This window comes from Urocampus carinirostris, chromosome 9 (genome assembly GCF_059441175.1).
Source record: "Urocampus carinirostris isolate Australia breed hairy pipefish chromosome 9, RoL_Ucar_1.0, whole genome shotgun sequence".
NCBI lineage: Eukaryota > Metazoa > Chordata > Actinopteri > Syngnathiformes > Syngnathidae > Urocampus > Urocampus carinirostris.
In genome coordinates, this window is record NC_142357.1 from 351,831 (window position 1) to 371,993 (window position 20,163).

At 38.4% G+C, this 20,163-nt stretch overlaps 1 protein-coding gene across 5 annotated transcripts; it reads right to left on the reverse strand.

The window, feature by feature from the left end:
* Positions 1–549: 549 nt before the first annotated feature.
* tctn1 (tectonic family member 1) lies at positions 550–19,990 on the reverse strand. Of its 5 annotated transcripts, none has more exons than XM_088344069.1 (14): positions 19,724–19,990; positions 17,705–17,822; positions 15,403–15,533; positions 15,100–15,251; positions 14,921–15,023; positions 14,614–14,726; positions 11,090–11,110; positions 10,467–10,601; positions 10,350–10,400; positions 7,034–7,120; positions 6,835–6,965; positions 5,877–6,030; positions 1,687–1,818; positions 550–724 (listed from the first exon to the last, which is right to left on the reverse strand). In XM_088344069.1, the coding sequence occupies exons 1-14, from the start codon at positions 19,938–19,940 to the stop codon at positions 578–580; spliced, it is 1,692 nt and encodes a 563-aa protein (XP_088200195.1). In that variant the 5' UTR covers positions 19,941–19,990; the 3' UTR covers positions 550–577. The 5 variants fall into 5 exon arrangements, with proteins under 5 accessions (XP_088200195.1, XP_088200194.1, XP_088200198.1 ...); XM_088344068.1 differs by having other exon boundaries at positions 10,275–10,400; XM_088344072.1 differs by lacking the exon at positions 10,467–10,601.
* Between the last annotated feature and the right edge of the window lie 173 nt (positions 19,991–20,163).

Here is a 20,163-nt window from a genome sequence, read left to right on the forward strand (position 1 = left end):
AACAGACTATTTTTACTCACAAAAGGTACCATGTTGTCCCACTTTTTTATCTTGAAGGCGCACGTGATTGGTCAACAATTGAACAAGAATTTTTTTGGCTGAATTAATTCCCATAATTGGTCAATTACAATGTTCTACAACATGGCACCGTAATATAGCATTATGGAAATTGGTTCAGCCAAAACAACTTTCAAACGATTGACCAATGTGACACGCTTCTTCAAGATAAATAGAAAAGGCAAGACAACGTGGTATCATGAGTAAATAATTGACAAGGAGATCAAATAGTGCCTTTTCCAATGCCTGGTGATTGATTTGATGTTTTTTTATGATTAAAACTATAAACATTATTGTTCTTACAAGTAATGTTATTTGCAAGCTGGGCCGCAAGAATAATATGAGACATTCAACCGTTCAGTGGAACAAAAAAATGTTGCAGACCACTGATATGAATGAATACATTTTACTACTTTCCTTAACAAGTTTTTTTTTTAATTGCTTAAGTCAACTATTTTCTCGTGTGTAAAAAAAAGGCATATTTAACTGCAATTGCGAACATTATGTTACACTTTATTAATCAAACAAACGGAAAGAAGAAGTCAATAGGCAGCTTGGCATTGATTGTCGGTGTAGCTTTGTATCCAGGAAGAGCAGAAGCAGAAATTTCTTTGAAGCTTACTGAACTCCAAATTGGGAGCACATCGCTGTTTTTCATAAAACTAGCCTATGAAAGACAAAACAACTTTAAAAAACATGTCCAGGTTTGCTTGTTAGATCTGATTAGTAAATAATACAACATCTCAACAAGGGTTTCCAAAATACTGTAAGAAAATACGGGAGACTGTCATCACAGAATAATTTTTTGTTTGTTTGTTTTTTGGGGACCAAGTACAGTGCCTTGCAAAAGTATTGGTCATTTAATGTGATCATGTGGCTACTTTGATTAGTTTTTTTCTGTTTAGGCAGAATATTTAGAGGGACAGACAGGTCTTGGTAGGTTTGCAGTGGTTTAATGTTATTGCTCGCACAGTCTCTGGAAGATGTGTACATGTAGCAAAATCTCCTTGTATCCCATCCCTGCTTTATATTTTTCCACAACTATATCCTGGACCTGCATGTTGTGTTCTTTGGTCTTCATAATGCTGTATGTTCTCCTGTGTCTCCTTTTACAAAACGAGCCCATTACAGAGCAGGTGCATTTAAACTGAGACTTAATTACACAAACGGGTGCACTATGTCATTTCTACCTTTTAGGTCGACATTAGATCATTCAAAAGTTAGGAAACTTCAGGCGTCAGTTGGCTGAGCTGAGAGAACAGTAGACCAATATTATTTGGTTTTCTAGTTGTCAATATAATATACAATTTTAAAATAAGTTGGTTCCCTTTCATGTGTGTCTCGCATGTTGTTGATTCACAGAAAATATTTTTAGTTTTTTAGCTTTACCTTTGAAGCATGAAATGTGGCTATATGACAAAAAAATCTTGGGGGATAATACTTTGGCTAGGCACTGTATAATGTTGACAGTTAAGTTCTTCAATTACCTTGAGTAATGTGTGTCAAGTACGACCAACCATCCCATGGAAGTGGATATAGAATGCATGTATCCATTAAATTAGCTGTTTTTGTTAATATTTGGAGAGTCATGTTTGAGTGTATTTTAACCCACATCAGTATAATACGTACCAAACTGGTGTCATTTGTCTGGATAACTTCTTCGACACTCACAATTCGAGCTTGAGGATTCTCTAAAGATCCGTATTTGATCCATTCAATCTGAAAAGTGATTGATAACGGGATACTACAAAAGCGGGACTCCTGGAAAAAAAGTGCCTTGTTAGAATCATACTCATACACACACACAGATGCTTACTTTATGTCCTTAAAATATTCAGAGACCATTTTTGAATTCATTTTAGGTAAATCTGTTTATTTCCTTTGGTTCTAATGTTATTAACAAATCTGTAACTTTTAGTAGATAACATTTGGAGACTATGTTGTATAAGCTGCTGTTCGTCGATATTAATAAATTACGTGAACATCAATATGTGTTCTCTAGGAGGTGCTTATACAAAACCACAAAGTTTTTACAAAACGTAAATTGTAGATAAAAACCGAATACAATGATTTGCAAATCTTTTCAACCAATGTTAAATTGGACACATAGCTAAGACCCAGATGTTTAATGTTTTAAACTGCAAAAATATCTTTTTTGCAAATGATTATTAACTATAATAAACAAATCCAGATTTTGCATAAAATTGGGCCTAAGGCTGTTTTTATTGATACATTTGTTCTGTTGCATAGGATGCAAGTTTGTTATTTTGACTAATATTGCACACTGTTGTCAGTTCTTTTGACTATTATGAACTATTTACATCACACTATTGGCCATTAATAGTATTGTTTTTTACCACACACCCGTTAGGGTAGATCTGATTTTGTTACCTGGGAATTTTAATAAAAAGAAAGGGCTCAGGGGGTGGGATTCAAAACAGGTTGGACCTCTTATTTGGGGTTTGGCTTCCCCCACTGTTCTTCTTGCAAGTTCAAAATCCATTGAAGTCTTTTCTCCTTATTTTGAGTGTCTACTAAACTTTAGACCTATTAATCATCTTTGTATTTATGGACATTCAGCAAATGTCAAGTCACCAAGTACACTAACTTTTCCCTACATCCATTACCTCTACCACTTATCCTCAGTAGGTTCGTGGGGTGCTGGAGCCCATTCTATCGATCTTTGGTCAGTGAGCAGGGGACAGTCTAAACTGGTAGCAAGCCAGTCGCAGGGCACACGGAGACAAACAACTCACTTGCTTATTCAATTAAGGACAATTTAGTCCAGCCAAATAACCTGACATACATGTCGTTGAAATGTGGGAGGAAACAGGAGTGCCCAGTGGAAACTCACGCAACCGCAGGGAGAACATGCAAACTCCGCACAGGTAGGCTGGGTGCTGGATTTTAACCCATGTCCTCAGAACAGTGCCGCGGACGCGCTAACCACGGGCGACCCTAGACCAACTGTTATTCTCCATAAAACAAAGAGAAAAAAAATGGAGATAAGGGTTTTTCATGTGATAGTGATGAATTGCCCTTGAGCATTAAGACTCCCCCTTACCATCTCAGATGCTGGCTTTTGAACTTGGCACTTTAAGTAATCCAGATGGTTCTTACTTGGCAGATCACTAAACACATTTTCATTCATCCTTACATCTTAAGGACTGGGATGTCCTGCTAGGGTTCAGTAGTGGGGACATTGAGGAGGTGGCAAACTGCACTACTGACTACATTAACTTTTGTATGGACAATGTTGTTCCTGTAAGAACTGTACGCTACAAGCCCTGGATCACGAGCGACATCAAGTGCCTTCTGAACCAAAAAAAGAGGGCCTCTAAAGATGGTGATCAGCAGGAGCTAAAACAAGTACAGAGGGAGCTCAGAGTCCAGCTCCGGGAAGCGAAGGAGCAGTACAGGAGGAAGTTGGAGAAAAAGCTGCAGAACAACAGCATTAAGGAGGTGTGGGAAGGGATGAAGACCATCACCGGCTGCAGCACCAAGTGGGTTGTGGCCGTGGACATAGATGTGGGGAGGGTCAACCAGTTAACTTTTTTAACAGGTTTGACCACCTCAACTCGTCCTCACCCCAGAGTACTGCAGCTGTCCCTCCCCCTCTGGACACCAGCATGGAGGAGGACATCCCCCCACTGAAGATAAGTGCAGCCCAGGTGTGTGGAGAGCTGATTCCTTTTACTTTATTATTGTTTTATTTTCAACACAAGGATGCTGCTGGAAGTGTGAATTTCCCTACGGGGATGAATAAAGTATCTATCCATCCATCTATCTATCTATCTACAAGAGCTTAGGCCAAGCCAAATAACCAGTGGCATTTCTGGATTCTGTTAAGAGCTGTCCTTTACATTGGATTTTAGAATTAAATCACACCTGGAGATGTAGTGACAAACAAACTGTTATTGACAATAGTTTTTCTGAAGTTTTTAAAACCATGTAGTGATTTTTTTTGGACACTGATTTACGTTTTTGATGCGATATCCGGTCAGTGATTGAAGCTAATAGGCATTTAATGTTGGTTCTTAGGCTGCGGTGCTTACCGCAGTGATTTCTCCTGATTCTATTCACATTTTGATATTTTGCACAATAGATTATAAATCCCTAAATACCTTGAAAAAGCTTTGAGAAATTATCACTGATGAAGAATCAGCTCACGGATTTCTTCACTAAGTGGAGACTCGCGCCCTATTCTTGTTTATGAAAAAAATTAGCATTTCAACAAACCTGCTCTGATAGCCAATCACGGAATGCACACATTCTTATTTAGCCTCAATCTTTTTTTAAACATGTGCCTTCTTTACATGCTCCAACATAAAAGTTTTGAATGGCTTTGTACTGGGGTTGGCCGGATTTATCCAAATATTGCTATTTATCAATACCAAGCAAGAACTTTGATCGGGTTAATACTATTTTTCTTGGATCGATACTTTGCTCTCCCAGCAATTTCTCCAAAGCAATGCTTCTCTACACCCGTAGCACAACCCCCGTTCTTTTTCAACAAGTGCTCTGCTAGTCTGAATCTACGCCTAACTAACTGATTGAATGATGCAGGTTTAAGCCTCTCCCCCGTACCTGGCCACTGGCTGGCCTGCTTTTACCCTGCCTACCAGGCAGATTGATCCACTGATGCCTACCAGAAGCTAAAAATGAGAGCGGCAAATAGGAACCGCAGCGCGGTGTTGACATTTCAAGTGCTCCGCGAATGTGGCAACGCCACAAATTTTCATTAACACACGAGAAAGCTCACCTTACAGAGCGAAACAAGCTGCAACAAAAAATGCAAACATGTTAGTGTTCCTGAAAAAAAACCCTATTGTTACTATAGCAACAGAGGCAAAGGGGCTTTTGCTTTGAATCAGAGAGCCAAAGCCTGAGAATAAGAGCAAAATGACTTTATTTGCACCACTGACTTCCATCCATCTATCTCTCCATCCATTATTTGCCCCATTTATATTCAGTAGGGTCGCGGGGATGCTGGAGCCCATCCAAGCTGTTTTCGGGGTGGGCAGGGGACAATCTGAACAAGTTGCCAGCCAGTCGCAAGGCACATAGACAGACAACTCACTCGCTCACTCACACCTAGGGACAATTTGGACCGGCTAATTAACCTTACATGGAAGTTTTAGAATGTGGGAGGAAACCAGAGTGCCCGGAGGAAACTCACGCAAGCACGGGGAGAACATGCAAACTCCACACAAGAAGGTTCGATCTCATGATCTCATAACTCTGTCACACGCTAACCACTGCCCTGCCGTGCTGCCCCACTACTGACTATTTTCACAATATCGATCAATGGAACGTAGTTTGGTTGTCTTTTTGACATTGTGATTTTATTTGTATTTTCATTACGCTGCTTTTTAGTTTTGTCTAGCTTGATTTTTGTTCTGACACAGTTGTAACACTGGTCAAGTTTGCATTACAGTTTTCAATTAAATAAAAACACTGGCTGATATCGTTTTGCTGTTTGTCGTAATTATAAACTTACTCAAGAGGGGGTGTCAAAATAATGACATTTCCAAGCTAAATGTATCGGATCAGTACTAACCTGTATTTACTTGAATCTGATCGATACAAAAATTCCAAGTATCACCCAACCCTTCTGCACATGTATTCTGTTTTTATCTACAAGTTACACAAAATTCCAACGTTACCATTTTTGTTGTTTGACAAACTCTTGATCAAGGCGTACTGAATGTTCTTTAACTAAAGCAGATATTTTTACGCGCGCTTTATCTGACAACTCATTATTTTTGTGTGTTATGTGGAAATAGAATAAAGTGGACCAGTTTTTGGAATGAGCTTACCCATTGATTATATTTGCGCAGGATAGGCACCCAGTCAAGAGAATTGTGTAATGCAGAATTTCCAAATGCTGCAACAAATTGAGGGTGCGCTTGTCCTCTTAGACTTTCAAGAATAATTTGGGAAACCAAGGAGCAATTGGCCACATCCTTTAGTCTAAAGAAAAGAAAACATGTCAATCACATGTATTTTACAGGGGTATGGCTATATATAGATCAGGGGTCGGAACCCTATAGCTAACGAGCCATGTAAGGCTCGTTTCGTGAGTAAATATGTCTCAGCCATAGAATAGAACTTGTGCAATTATTTATGATATCGTTACATGCGAAGCAGACTGTCACTTGTGGAAAGCTGAGACAATTCTGACAGTTGAAAGCGTTCGGTCCACTATATATATATATATATATATATATATATACACATACATACATACAGTATAGGACACAATTTTGACTACAGTTTACGGTCAAGGTGTCACACCAACAGACCGTTTTACCTGTAAATCGCTGAATAATCATTTATATGTAAACTCATTTAATAATCTTTGTCCATTTTTGAAAAACTTTATGATGAAAAGCCACAGAACAAACCGCAAAAAATCAACAGCTCAAAAAAAGCACCTTGAGAATTTTTTCACTATTTAGGACAGAAATCACTGTCAAAGTACTCTTGAGGATCTGCGGGAGGGAGACAAAGCAGTATATTTACATTGATTTGGGACACATGCTCAGGCATTATTATTTTATAGATTTGATCCAATCATCAAACATAAAACAGTGAAATAAAATGTGATAATTAGCTTTTGTCTGGAGAGCAGGTTTGGTGGTTTTGTTGAATATTGTCTTTAAATATATGGTATAGCTCTTTCAAAGAAAAAAAGAAAAAAGCTAGCTATTATGGATCTTTGGGTCAAAAAGGTCCCCAACCCGTGCTATAGATTTTTTGCAGTCAAAATCTTGCCTTAATGTGCAACCTGACATGGTTCCCACACCAAACAAGACAGGAGATCGCTGATGAACACTGTTCACACAGCTGTGGTTTGCAGAACTCTGGAGAAGAGACAATGAGTCCCCAGGGTCAAAGACCATTCCTGTGAGGATAACTGTTAAGGATTACAAAAGGTAGATACATAAATCTATGTTTAACTTTGTAAAAGATATTCAGCGCTTTCTCCAGCAGACAAAATGGGAAGTCCAACGATGTAACCTGGGTTCCCACTTTTAGGGCGCAAAACATCCTTGTTCTCCTAATAAATGACACAAAACAGTAGGAAGCTTTGTCTGTTTCTGACGGTGATCTCTCTTTAAATGTAATCAGAACCTTTGTTAAATGAACAACCATTCTCTACCTTCTTGCTTTCACACTTCACAGAGGAGTACTGAAGGAAGAATGGAGCATTGTGGGAAGTAGTGATCAGAGTTAGGACTAATGCAATACAATGGAATGCATGCCTGGAACACAATTACTTTTCTTGGTTACGTGTACGGTTACGGTTACATTTTGTAACTCTACATGTTGCTTTTACTGCGTTATTGCGCTACTCATTGAATGCAGATCATGTATTACAATGTCCTAACTGCAGAATACTCCTGAATCACTCGCGTCACATACAACTGTCCATCCATTGCCAACATAAGTTTAAGGGCGTTTTTTTATCTACATACAAAGTTCACTTAAATACAGTAATGGTGGCACCATCTCAATCACAGAGTATGAGGTTGTAAATGGATCGTCATAGAGCTATATTTCTGTACCATATATACTCGCATCGAGCTGAATTGACAACTTTGAAATTGAATGTTTATCGGGGGGGATAGGGGGTTGTTGGTCTGCTCGTATGCACAGATTTTATAGTGTCACCAGTTGCAAATGGTAAGCAGAGCTTATACAGGGAGAAAAAACGAAATCGGAAATCAATGGGGCAACATAAGAACAAAATGTCTGATAAAAATCTGCTGACTTTTGGTGTTAATCTGTAATATTCTTTTTGCAATACACAATCCCTGGAGAAGAATTAGAAACCCCTTGGATAGTGCACTAAAATGAAGAAAGAGATCTTTGATCCGTTAGAAGCCCAGAGACAAAATGGATATGGAGTGTCTCGGCTAAGCGTTCTTATGCAACTCTCAAGATTGCACAAGGCAAACATGAAGGGTTCACTGCTTACCCAGGTTGGTGTACATTTTTTCTCCATTTTGTTTTATTATGTGGCTCTGCAGTTTTAGGGTGCGGTTTCTATACGAGTATATACAGTACAGTAACTTGTAACTACCGTATTTTCCGCACTATAAGGCGCACCGGGTTATAGGGCGCACCCCGAAAAAATAGTTTTTGGTCCTATTTTTGACATACATAAGACGCACCGGATTATAAGGCGCTACAATGGGAACGTGGACAAAACAGTCAGATAGTTCAGTCCAACTTATTACCCCCTTAACATTCCCAAAGCTTGCAAAGACGCAAATACGTGTCGAGAACACGTGCGGATGCGGTGTTCGTACGATGTCACTCAAATGCATCGTTCCATCATTCGGAAGGTTAAAGTCTTGGGATTCAATAAATGCCAACCATTCCTTAATATCTATTTTCTTCTTCGCTCGCAACTTTACTGTGCATATGACAATAATCACTTGGAATTGAGTTTAATTTAAAAATAGACACTCCATTCCATCCATTATCTGCACCGCTTATCACAGAAACATCGAGTTCAGTCTGAAACAAGATACAGGGACAATATAAAATCCGGAGTAGCTCACCGAAGTTGTTGTGTTCATAATAATGTGCAGCCAATGTCCTCTTATATCCGTGAGGGTAGTAAATCCAGGAGAATACAATATTTACTAATACAGAATAGAAAAAAATGCTTTCTCTATGCCGTCAGCCACGTGCTATACACATTCATCTTTTTCGGCCAATTGCAGGCTTTGTTTGCCGTTCAAGCCAATGCCAGCCTGTAAATGATAAAAAGGATCCGCCCCTTGACCTCCGAATAACTTTAGCCAATAGTGATCGATTCAAATGATGATTGACACATCTTTTTCGGCCAATTGCAGGCTTTGTTTAACATTCAAGCCAATGCCAGCCTGTAAATGATAAAAAGGATCCGCCCCTTGACCTCTGAATAACTTTAGCCAATAGTGATTGATTCAAATGATGATTGACACATTGGTTAGCCAATGAAACGCCGGTAAATAAATCCCAGCATACACCGCGTACTACTTGGCGTTCGGGGGAAAATCTAGTCGGCGGCTGCAAGTTAGTTGGAAAACTTTGCAATTTTAAAATTGATCCATAAATAAGGCGCAATGTATTATAAGGCGCATGGTCAGCTTTTGAAAAAAATAAAGGCTTTTAGGTGCGCCTTATAGTGCGGAAAATACGGTAGTTCATTTCGGAATAACACGCTACTCGTTGTTGCCAGTAATCTGGGGGGTAACTGGTTACTTTTTAAATGAAGTAACTTTTACTTCAAGAGCTGTCAAGTAAAAAGGGGCGTGGAAAATGAAGCCTTGTTACAAAGTGTGTGTGGGTGGCATAGTGACACGTGAGCGGTGAAAACGAGGCGTCAATTTGGGCCAAGCTTGCGGAATCGGTCATGAGACCAGGCTGGACCCATTGCTTGCTCCAAGGTATACAACTGTTTTAAATCTAGCGTAAATGCCAAGCAAGTTTAGTGTTTAGAGAGAGACTAAGTGAGACGGACAATTTTTATGTTTTGAGTTGTTTTGTGATTCAGTTTAATTCCAGTCAGTTTGTCAGTCAGCTATTTAGTTTATTAATTTCTATTCAGAGACAAAGTTGATTAAGTCCCTTATGCATTGGAGACAATTGTTTTCTTAAAATAGTGGTTTGTCAATCGTATGCGTGCATTGATGTCTTTATTTGTTGAGAGAAAAAACACGTTATCAACAATTACACTTATTTAATTACTAATATCCCTAAAGACCCTGACAGGCAGGTAGGCACATTGCATGGCTGACTCAGCTATCGAGGCGTTTGTGTTTGTGTGTGTGTGCGCGTGCATGCGGGGTTGCAAGGTTGTTCCGCCCGATCCAAGCTGACTTCGGGCAGTGGGCACAAAGTAACAGGGCATAAGGAGACAAATTATTTAACATGCTAACCCATATCTAGGGACAATTTGGACCTGCCTATGTGCCAGCCATGCATGTTCTTGGGGTGTGTATTTATCTAAATTGTGATATTTTGGCTCAAGCATCCACACTCATTTCAGTGGGTCATCATGTTTCACATGAATTTCCTGAATGAACACAATTTTTATGATAAAAGGATAACTATCATATGAAACTGCTTTTGTGTATTTTCTTTACGCAGCTGCAGTAGGCTTTTGTAGACACGTTCATTACATGAAATTAAAAAGAAATGCTTATTAAGCCTATTACCATAATAAAATTAATAGAGAACTCTTGACCCAGGGTAATTGGTGTTACATGAAAATTCCCAAGCAATAAATGCACCTCAGCATTCAGTATTTGGCCAGCCATGTTGTATTTCACCAAATAAGCAACCTGGAAACAAACAAAAGTTGGTTAAAAACCAACACTATACCTAACTTGAGGGAATGTGTAACTAACCTTTAACACAACATTTGCACAAACATTTGGAGTAATGAGATATGGCTTTAGGTTTTCTTCCTGATCGAGCATCAACTCACTTTGGGTGCCAACTAAAGACTGCAACACAACTGACGCAATTATGACAGGAACAACCTGAGAAGCACACACATACTGCAGGTACTGTATATCCATACATTTTTCCTCTTTTATATCCATTTCCCTCCTGAGACGACTGGTTCTAGCTCTGCATGGATGTGAATCTGACTTTCCTAGTAAATTTTAGGCTATTTTAAAATATTCCTGCAAAATGTTATACTGCTGCGCAAATAAGTCTCGTTAAAGTTACCTTTAGGTTTTTTTAAAGGATGTCTGTTTCACCTTTATTTTTGTGTTCACAGACCTCCTCTCTGTTTGTCACATTGGAAACCCACAGCTCTGAGCTAGCTTTATGTATCCTTCCTCTAAACCTTAAGCAATCCTTGTTTGAAAGACACCATCATCAAGATGGCAGTATTGAGCATACAAAATATTGAAGAAACAAATTATATAAACAATTAACCAAAATGGAATAGTTTAAATAAAACAACAACAACATAAAATAGGCACATGTTTCTATGGTGCTGCAAAAAGGGAATACTTACAGTGGCATCTTCGATATTTCCCTGTAACAACAAAAACATTACATTATAACATTTTTCTGTTCTATAAATTAATTCAAATATAAAGCCCAGACTGATACTCAAAACAACTTTTCAGTTTAACAGAGGACAGCCTAAAAGTTCAGTAATTTTTCTCTACTTAAGTACCCTTGTAAGTGCAAATTCAGTTTTTGATTAACAATACATTTCAACCGTTCAGACAGCTCCAGGGTCTTTACGGAGGAGCCTGGCTTTGTCAATATCTAATGGGCATATTTCAAATTGCAGCTTATTTTTCTCGTGTGCTTCTCTGGGTGTTGTCTCGCAGACCGAATCAAAAACTTTAGCTAGCCTGATCTGGCCCGCATGTTTGACACAGGTGATCTACCGGGTCAGTCCAGTATATACAGAGCACATTTTTACTTTACAGAATAGTAGCATCGTCTCGCTACAGTTTAATTGTACGGGTCAGGTGTATCGACATTTCGTTCTGTGTGCATTGTTACAAAGAATGACAATAAAAGTAAATTCTATTCTATTCTTCATTCTAGTCAAGGTGTTACACCAACAGACCTTGTTTTTGCTTTATGCCGCTAAGCAATCCTTTATATTGAAGATCATTTAACAATTTATGTTCATTGTTGAGACACTTAATGATAAAAAAAACTCTCAGAACAAACTGTAAACACCCAGATGAATTTGATTGGGTGAGCGGTAGGGATAGGCGGAGCTATGCAAACAGTGCACGCTACTCTCTTTCTCGCACATATCCACTGCGCTGAAGGTAAATATGTCGGTCTCCTCGTTTGCGGTATTTTGGGACAGTTTTACCAAATAACTGCTCGATCCTTGAAACCATTATGACAAAAATGACTGTCAAAATAAGCCTCAAAACTCTTAAGTAACTGCAGGAGGGAAACTAATTTTAAGTGGTTTAGGCTATTTATATTGATATGGGATACATGCTCTGGCATTATTATAATTTCTTTCGTTTTATCAAGTCATCAAACATCACACAGTAAAATAATACGCGCTGAAGTATTCGCTTTTTTCTAGAGAACGGGTTTAATCGTTTTGTTGACTTTTGTCTTAAAACATATAGTGTGGCACTCTCAAAAAAAAAAAAACTTGGGTCAAAAACCTTCCAGGCCCTGTAGTAAGTCAAAAATAGAAACTGCCATATGAGAGTCATGGTACAAAATCACTTTAAACCCTTTTCAAGCTAAGAGCTACTTTTTGTCACTAACTAGCGCAAAGCCCAGTTTCACATAAATATCTAAAATAGCAACTTAGCTAGATTGCTTTCTAAATAGCTAAATAGATAGCTTGATAGTTAGCTGGAAAGGTAAATAGACAAAAAACTAAAAGGGAGCTGGATAGCTAGTTAATAGAGAAAAAGCCATCTTAATTGCAGTGTAGAAAGCTAAAAACAAAGCTAGATAGCTAACTAGGAACGACACAAAAATGTAGCTCTACAACCAGCAAAAGAGGTACAGTGTTAACTAAATAGCATTCAAAATAGCTAAATAGGTAGCTGGGTAGTTAGATAGAAAGTTAACAGGTAACAAATATAGCCAGATAGAAAGCTAAAAACAAAGCTAGATAGCTAGCCAGAAAGGAGGCCATTTTTTAATAACTACCACAAAAGGTAAAATTTTAGCTATATAGCATGCAAAAAACATGTAAAAAGCTAGCTAGATGGGTTGTTAAAAAGCTAAAAATGTAAGTTAATAACTAGTTACAAAGCTAAAAAGGTAGTTAACTAAAATAAATGGTGTCAATGCACCGCGGCCGCATTCCAGTCTCAAAGTCACATGATCTTGCTGTTTACTGGCACCACTCTGGCATTAAAAATAGCCGCCAAGCCTAGCAAAGCGTTCTTTTTCATCGCTGATTATTCTCTTTTTTTTGAACGATTTTACTTTTTTAACATGTTAAAGTACACGGAAGTATTAAATGTTGCTCATACATGTGACAACAATTATAATTTTTGTGATGATGAAAGGAAGAGAGATGTACAATACTCGTTTTGCAGTGGACAAATTGGGGCCGGGTGAAAGCAGCATAGTTGCCAAGACAGTGGGCCAAGTTGGCGGTTGACATCAGTGGGTTTGGATGAATTGTGTTTGTTTTGTGCAAACCCTAGTTATAGGGTCACTAAATGTGAGAGGAGGTGGAAGTAAAGCGACTGAGAGGAAGAAAGAGATCGGAAGGATGATGACTAAAAGGAACGTTGATGTGTTATCCTTGAGTGAAACAAAGATGAAAGAAAAGGGTGTATTACAGTTTAGAGGTATATGGTAGAAAGTCTGGAGTTACGGGTGGACATGATAGAGAAGGAGCGGCTGTGCTTGTGAGTGAGAAAGCAAAGAAAAAACTGGTGGAGTAGAAAGAGATATCTTCCAGATTGATGTGGGTGAGGTTTAAGTGGGGTGTAGAAGTATGGATGTTATAAGTGCATAAGGACCTGGTTCAGAAAGACATGCTGAGGAGAGTTCTAGAGGGATTTGTCTGAATGTGTGGCAAGTGCGAAAGAAGGTAAGTAGGTAGGTAGGTAGCGCTTGTTTTTAAGGTTAAAGATGGATGCTGTGAATGTCCTTGGGGTACAAGACCGGCCTGTTGCAAGCATGTTTGTTATTTCTATTATTTTATTAGTACAGTATTATGATTATTGCTAAAAAAAAAATTAACAAACACACAGTGACACATAAAATCCTCTTGCCAGCTTACTAGTAAAATTTTGGTATTCAAAAAACTCCTCTACGAAGTGGCGAGAACAAAGCACGCTGTATATGATAGGCTCGAATCCATCCCGTTTCAACCGGACAAGCCAAACTTTCAACACATTTGTCTTTTCTAGTGGAAAGGAATGAAAACGTATCCCCTTTTCTTAACATTCATTCTTGGTGCTGCAATTGGTACAGCCAAAGGCAGCGCAAAACCCCATGCCGAAAGAGCAAAACACGTGGCTCTCGTGTGCTGACTGCAGACTGCTTGTGAAGCATGCTAACTGCACTAAACAACAGTATCACGTGTGGCAAACCGCATTGACCCCACAGAAAGTTTTTGTACATAAATTGGAATTTAGTTTGTTGTATTTCCTATAAAATAAAAAACAGAAAAGATTAATAAATATGTTTTTTTAAAACGCAAATATATTCTCATTCTACTATTAATTAATAGTTCAAAAATAATTATTAATACTTGAATAATTTCTTTGTGTAAATGAAGTCCATCCATCCATCCATTATCTGCACCGCTTATCCTCAGAAGTCCATGAACTGAAATTCAATTATTTGAATTTCTAAAAAAACAACTTATGACTATGTTGTTACTATGTTATTACAAAGTAAATTATAAAAATAGGGTTGGATAGACCCAGTCGTCAAAATTTTCTTTTAAAAAATTGTGAGCAATATTCAGAACAGGTCCGCGAGCACCGAAACTGTAATTGGGGGACATCATGATGGAGACCGCAGCTTTAAATGATGACAATAGCAATGTAAATAACACATGGTGTTACTCACAGAATAAAGTTTGATATTTGTGTAGCTCTCAATGTTTATGGCAGGTAGAGAACTACAGTCCTCTTTCAGAGCCACACTTCTGGTACATGGACTTCTCCTTTCTACCAGGAACGCTGTCATAAAAATAAATAAATAAAATAATTTTAAAAAAGGACATACCAGAACTTTGATTGTGTAAAACATATTTGTGTGCATTGTGTCTAATACAAAACAAGGCAATAGCCACAGTAATGAAAGTGGTTAAATCAAGTGCATTCTTAACTTCCATCAATCTTGGACTGTTGCACTAACGTTTGTCCGAACCTACCTACAGGATTCTGATCAACACAGTCAAGTGATAAACCAGAAGCTGGTAGGTAGTAGGCATCTCTTTTTCCATTTCCTTTAGCAGACATGATTGGATCTCCATACTAAAACAAACCAAACACCTAAAATTCAAGGTAAAAACATTTTGTCTGAAGAACGGAAAATAGATGTAATACTTGCTTGATAAAATGTGCGGAGTGCATCAGGGACATTTGTTGGCATGTCATAATTCTCCAGTGAAGAAAAGGAAAATGTATTATACTGCTTGCAGAGAGAGTCAAAGTTTCTAACATGGGAAAGGGAAGGGGCGGGAAAATAAAATCCATCGAGACCTAGCACACAAAAAAAAGATTACTAATCTAGATCAAGTTGGACATGTGACAAAAATAATTCAATTAAATAGTGAACATTTATTGATACACCTTTAACACCTACATGATTGTATCTACTTTCTGATCAAAGCAAAGAGAATTCAAAACTTACGATGAGACCGAATGCAGAAAATGTTCGGATTTGTCTCTTGCTGAAAAAGTGAAATCAACTTTGAGTACTCCTCGACAGTATTTTGCAGGGCATATGACTCAGTAGCATGGTTGCACAACTGGTTGTTGCCACTGAGAGAAAAAAAAACAAAAAAAAACACACAAGCTGTTGAGTATACATCTATGAACATCGTTTGGCTGCTGAACGCCAATGGCGCTGTCCTCCTCCACTCCTGACAACTTTTTCGCCTACATTGTTCTTTGTTGCTCTCCGCATTTGGGTCCACCCCCAACATCATGACAGAATGACCCGATCCTAACCCTAGCCCCAACCCTAACCTTTTGGGTCCAACTCCGACATCATGTTTGCTAATGTGCCGAAAGAAAATCTGAATAAGAGCTGCGCCCTACATTTCGAGATGACTGTGCCAGGGCAACCATACTGTGAAGAATAGTGCCAAATTACAACAAAGACGTTACTTTTAATGTTGTCATTGTTGCTTGCAGTGTAATGGACCAAATTGCATTCACTTGTTATTGTTCCCCGAGGAGTAGAAGAAAATTAAGGAACTTAACATTGACACCTATAATACAGAAAGGTAATGTTGTGTTTTTGATAACTTCCACTGCTGTTCAAATCAGATGTAAAAATTGAGGACTTGATTTGTGGGTAAAAAAGTTAAAATATTGGGAGTATATTATAAATATTGAATGAAGTCCCGTTAAACAACCCGCGTTAACCCAGTTATGTAAAACATGAATAATAATACTGTAATGTTGGTTCGGTGATATTATTCGCAAGTATAATATCAGTTTCCATTGCTACGCAGATGACACTCAACTATATCTTACGATGGAGGAATCTGCCACACTAAACTGTGAAACTTTGGAGGCCTGCCTCACTGGGATAAGAGTGGATGTCACTCAAATTCTTGCGCCTTAACTCTGAAAAATACGAAATGTTAGTTATTGGTACATCTAAATGCCGTGACTTGTTCTCAAAAACTGCTCTGAACATTGACAAATGTAATATCACCCAGAGTGACTCAGTCAAAAATGTAGGTGTCATTTCTGACCCCAATCTGACCTTTCAAACACACGTTAAGAATATTACTTGAACAGCTTTTTTCTATCTTCGCAACATAGCTAAAATTAAAACTAAGACAAGAAAATTTGATCACATTACCCCGATTTTAGCTAACCTGCATTGGCTCCCTGTTAGCTTAAGATGTTAAGTTTCAGTTGGTATTATACAAACTCATGCATGGACTTGCCCCCTGATATCGTTCAGATTTAATTTCCCCCTATGTTCCGTCCTACTTGTAATCCCAAGAGCCAAAAAGAGATCCGCAGGTTCGAGAGCGTTCTCAATTCGGGCCCCGGTGCTGTGGAACGCTCATACCCCTGAGATTTGATCTGCAACCTCTGTTTAAATCTAGGCTTAAAACACACTTCTATTCTATAGCATACGAATTACCTATATTTTATGTTGACAATATATGTGTATTATTTATTATTGCAACATCTATTGCAGCCTGGTCATCCTGGAAGGGGAATTACCTCATGTGTGGTCCCATCTCAAAGTTTCTTCATTTTCCTCATGTTAAGGTTTTTGACAGGTTTTTTTGCCCTCTTGTAGGTTTTACATCAGGGGATGGTGTAATAATAATCTGTGGTCTGTGCAGTCCTTTGAGACTCTTTGTGATTAAGGGCTATACAAATAAACATGACTAGACTTGAATTTGTATTTACAGTGCATGCATTGTAGAAAAGAGCAGCTTGCCACCACAAAAAAAAACAAAAAGAGTATGCCACACTGAATTTAAAGCGGCAGTGTTTTTAAATGTAGCAAAAAAGTAGCGACTTGTAGTGCGTTATTTCTTCAAATATGACATTTATTTTTCATTTTGTTTATAATAACACAAAATAAATGACATCAAATCAACAAATCCTACAACTATTACATTAAAATGTTTGGATTATATGCCCTACGACTGGCTAGCAACTAGTTCAGGCTGTCCCCTGTTCACTGCCCGAAGATAACTGGGACGGACTCCAGCACCCCAGCGTCCCTACTGAAGATAAGCGGTGCAGATAATAGATGGTTTGGATTATACCAATCAATGACTTTTCTGTGATTACTGCAATGATTAAATTATTAAATTCTGGCAAGGGAGTCAGCGGGCAATTTAAATAATGCTGACCCAAAAGGATAAAGAGTTGAAGTTACATCAACCAGAACTTGGTTGCTATAACTCATGTTAGTTCTTAGCCACAATCCATAAACGTACACAGATACTTGCCTTATAGAGAGAATTGAGCATTCAGTAAACAGACCCATCTCCTGTCTACAATCTCTGTCACAGCAGCAGTTGATATTGCAGAGACCCTCATGCATATCACAGGGACAGACTTCGCCAACTAGCACGTAGAAAAAGGAGGTAGATATGCTTAAGTGGAAATAAAAGAATCATGCAAATACAAAAACATAAACAATTGTAAAATAAAACAAGGAAATATACACAAATACATGAATGTCAACTGTTTGTCAGCTACCGTTTATGAATGTTATCGAAATGTTAGTTATCTAAGCTCCAAGTGAAATTCTAGGTTTAAATACGTGTGTGATAACCTGTTGTCACAGTTTCTAAAAATATGACAATTGTATTTTATTGTAACGGCTAGCTGATATTTTTAGAAGCTTGTGAAATATTTCCAGAGGCTTACAAGCGTTTCGTTCATATTTATTCAAGGCCACAAAGGACAAAGAACTACATTTTCTGTAGGTATTTAAGAATCAGTAAAATGGCAAAAATTGGCTGGCAGCAGCTCTTTCTATTTATGGAGAAACACCTAGCATGAGTGAAATAACTTGTCTGGTCTTAAGCGGACTTTGTTGCATGTCATGATTAAACATAAGAATATTTAAAAAACTTGTAAATGATTAAAGTTCAGATGACAGTGAACAAATGGGGTGGTTATACAGTACTAGGGGTCTAACATGAAATGTATAATTCGTAACCATAAAAGAAAAAAAATTTAGCACAGTGGTGGTCCACCAAGCCCAGAGAGGGACATAAATATACGATATTACCCTTGTCAAATACTTTTTTATATGGCCCATATCCATCCATCCAATATCTGCACCGCTTAACCTCAGTAGGGTCGCAGGGGTTCTGGAGCCCATCCCAGCTATCTCTAGGCAGTGGGCAGAGGACACTCTGAACTGGTTGCCAGCCAGTCGCAGGGCACACTGAGACAGACAACTCACAGACAACTCACTCGCTTATTCACTCCTAGGGACAATTTGGACCAGCCAATTAACTTCACAAGCATGTTTTTGGAATGTGGGAGGAAACCGGAGTGCCCGAAGGAAACCCACGCAACCACGGGAGAACATGCAAACTCCACACAGGCAGGGTTGGGTAGGGTTACTTTAACTGGATTACTTTCAATTACTTTTGGATTACTCCAATACCAAATATGCTAATAAAACACAAAAGAAACTAAATATGAATAAAATTACAGAATTTTGTGCAGGCTTGGAATACATGGAACGGCAAAAATGATGTTGGCAAGCTGTTTGGAATAATTTTCATTTTGTTTCTGTCGCATTTTGTTAGTTTTGCCGGAGATCAAAGCCAGGAGAGAAAGCTTACCATGTGTTGTGAGTCATCATTTTATTCATATTTAGTTTCTTTTGTCTTTTATTAGCATATTTGGTATAGGAGTAATCCAAAAGTAATTGAAAGTAATCAAGCTAAAGTAACCCTACCCAACCCTACAGGAATGTTTGATCTCATTACCTCAGGACTGAGCCGCAGACGCGCTAACCACTTAACCGCCGTGCTGCCCTATGTGGCCCATCTGAACAATTTTAATGCAGGGTAACAACAATAATAATAATAATAATAATAATAATTTCCTTGTATTGTCATTCTGTGTAACAATGTACACAGAACGAAATGTCGATTGCACCTGACCCGTTGTAGCGAGCCGATGCAGCCGCAGACAACAGAGATGATGCAATAGGTCAAGAAAAACCATGAAAATGGAAAAAAATAAAATAAAATATCACTCGATTGACAGAAGTACCTCAGGGGATCATCTAAACCAGGTTGTTAGCCTGGTCTGAAGCAGGCTAGCTATTGACTCCACTAAAAAAAAAATCACCATAGTAACCAAAACAAGCAAAATTTAACCTGCTTTCGTGGAACTGACTTGAGGCAAATTCTACCAAATAAAGACACCTTTTCCAGCTTAATCCTTTATCTTGTTTTTGTGCAATACCCCCCAGATCTTGTTATTTTACAGTTACCCACCGCCAGTCTCAGGGATCCGTAAATGATCAGGGACAGACGATGGCTCAATCGGTAACAGTTGTTCTCTTGGAACTTCCTTAACAATGTTACTCGGAGGAAGGACTGTTATATTCCCGTTGTAATCACGAATATTTTCTTTCGTCGTGGCTACCGAAAACAAGGGCAACGTATACATAAAGCAAATATAAATCAAAAGCCCAAAAACGGCAACCGCCATGCTTTGTTTAGTCGTCACGTAACTGTAAAACGGAATAGGTAAATGACGTCCGCAAGATGCGCCAATAACTCACGCATGCGCAGTACATTGGCTTTCGTGGAGCCTCAACTTTAGGCCAAACTTGGGTGACCAACAGCCCACGGGCCATACGCGGGCCATTAGGCTTGTAAATCCAGCCCTCCAAACAAAACTGGTCAAAATATCACAACAATAATAAATAAAG

Excerpts from the sequence above, each read along its gene's own strand:
- tctn1 (XM_088344068.1), bottom strand. The coding sequence starts at position 19,940 with ATGGCGGTTGCCGTTTTTGGGCTTTTGATTTATATTTGCTTTATGTAT. Across the intron at positions 6,966-7,033 it reads CTGCTGGAGAAAGCGCTGAA|GGAATGGTCTTTGACCCTGG; the intron begins TATCTTTTACAA and ends GTTATCCTCACA. Across the intron at positions 6,031-6,834 it reads ATGTCAGGTTGCACATTAAG|ACTAAAGGATGTGGCCAATT; the intron begins GCAAGATTTTGA and ends TCTTTTCTTTAG.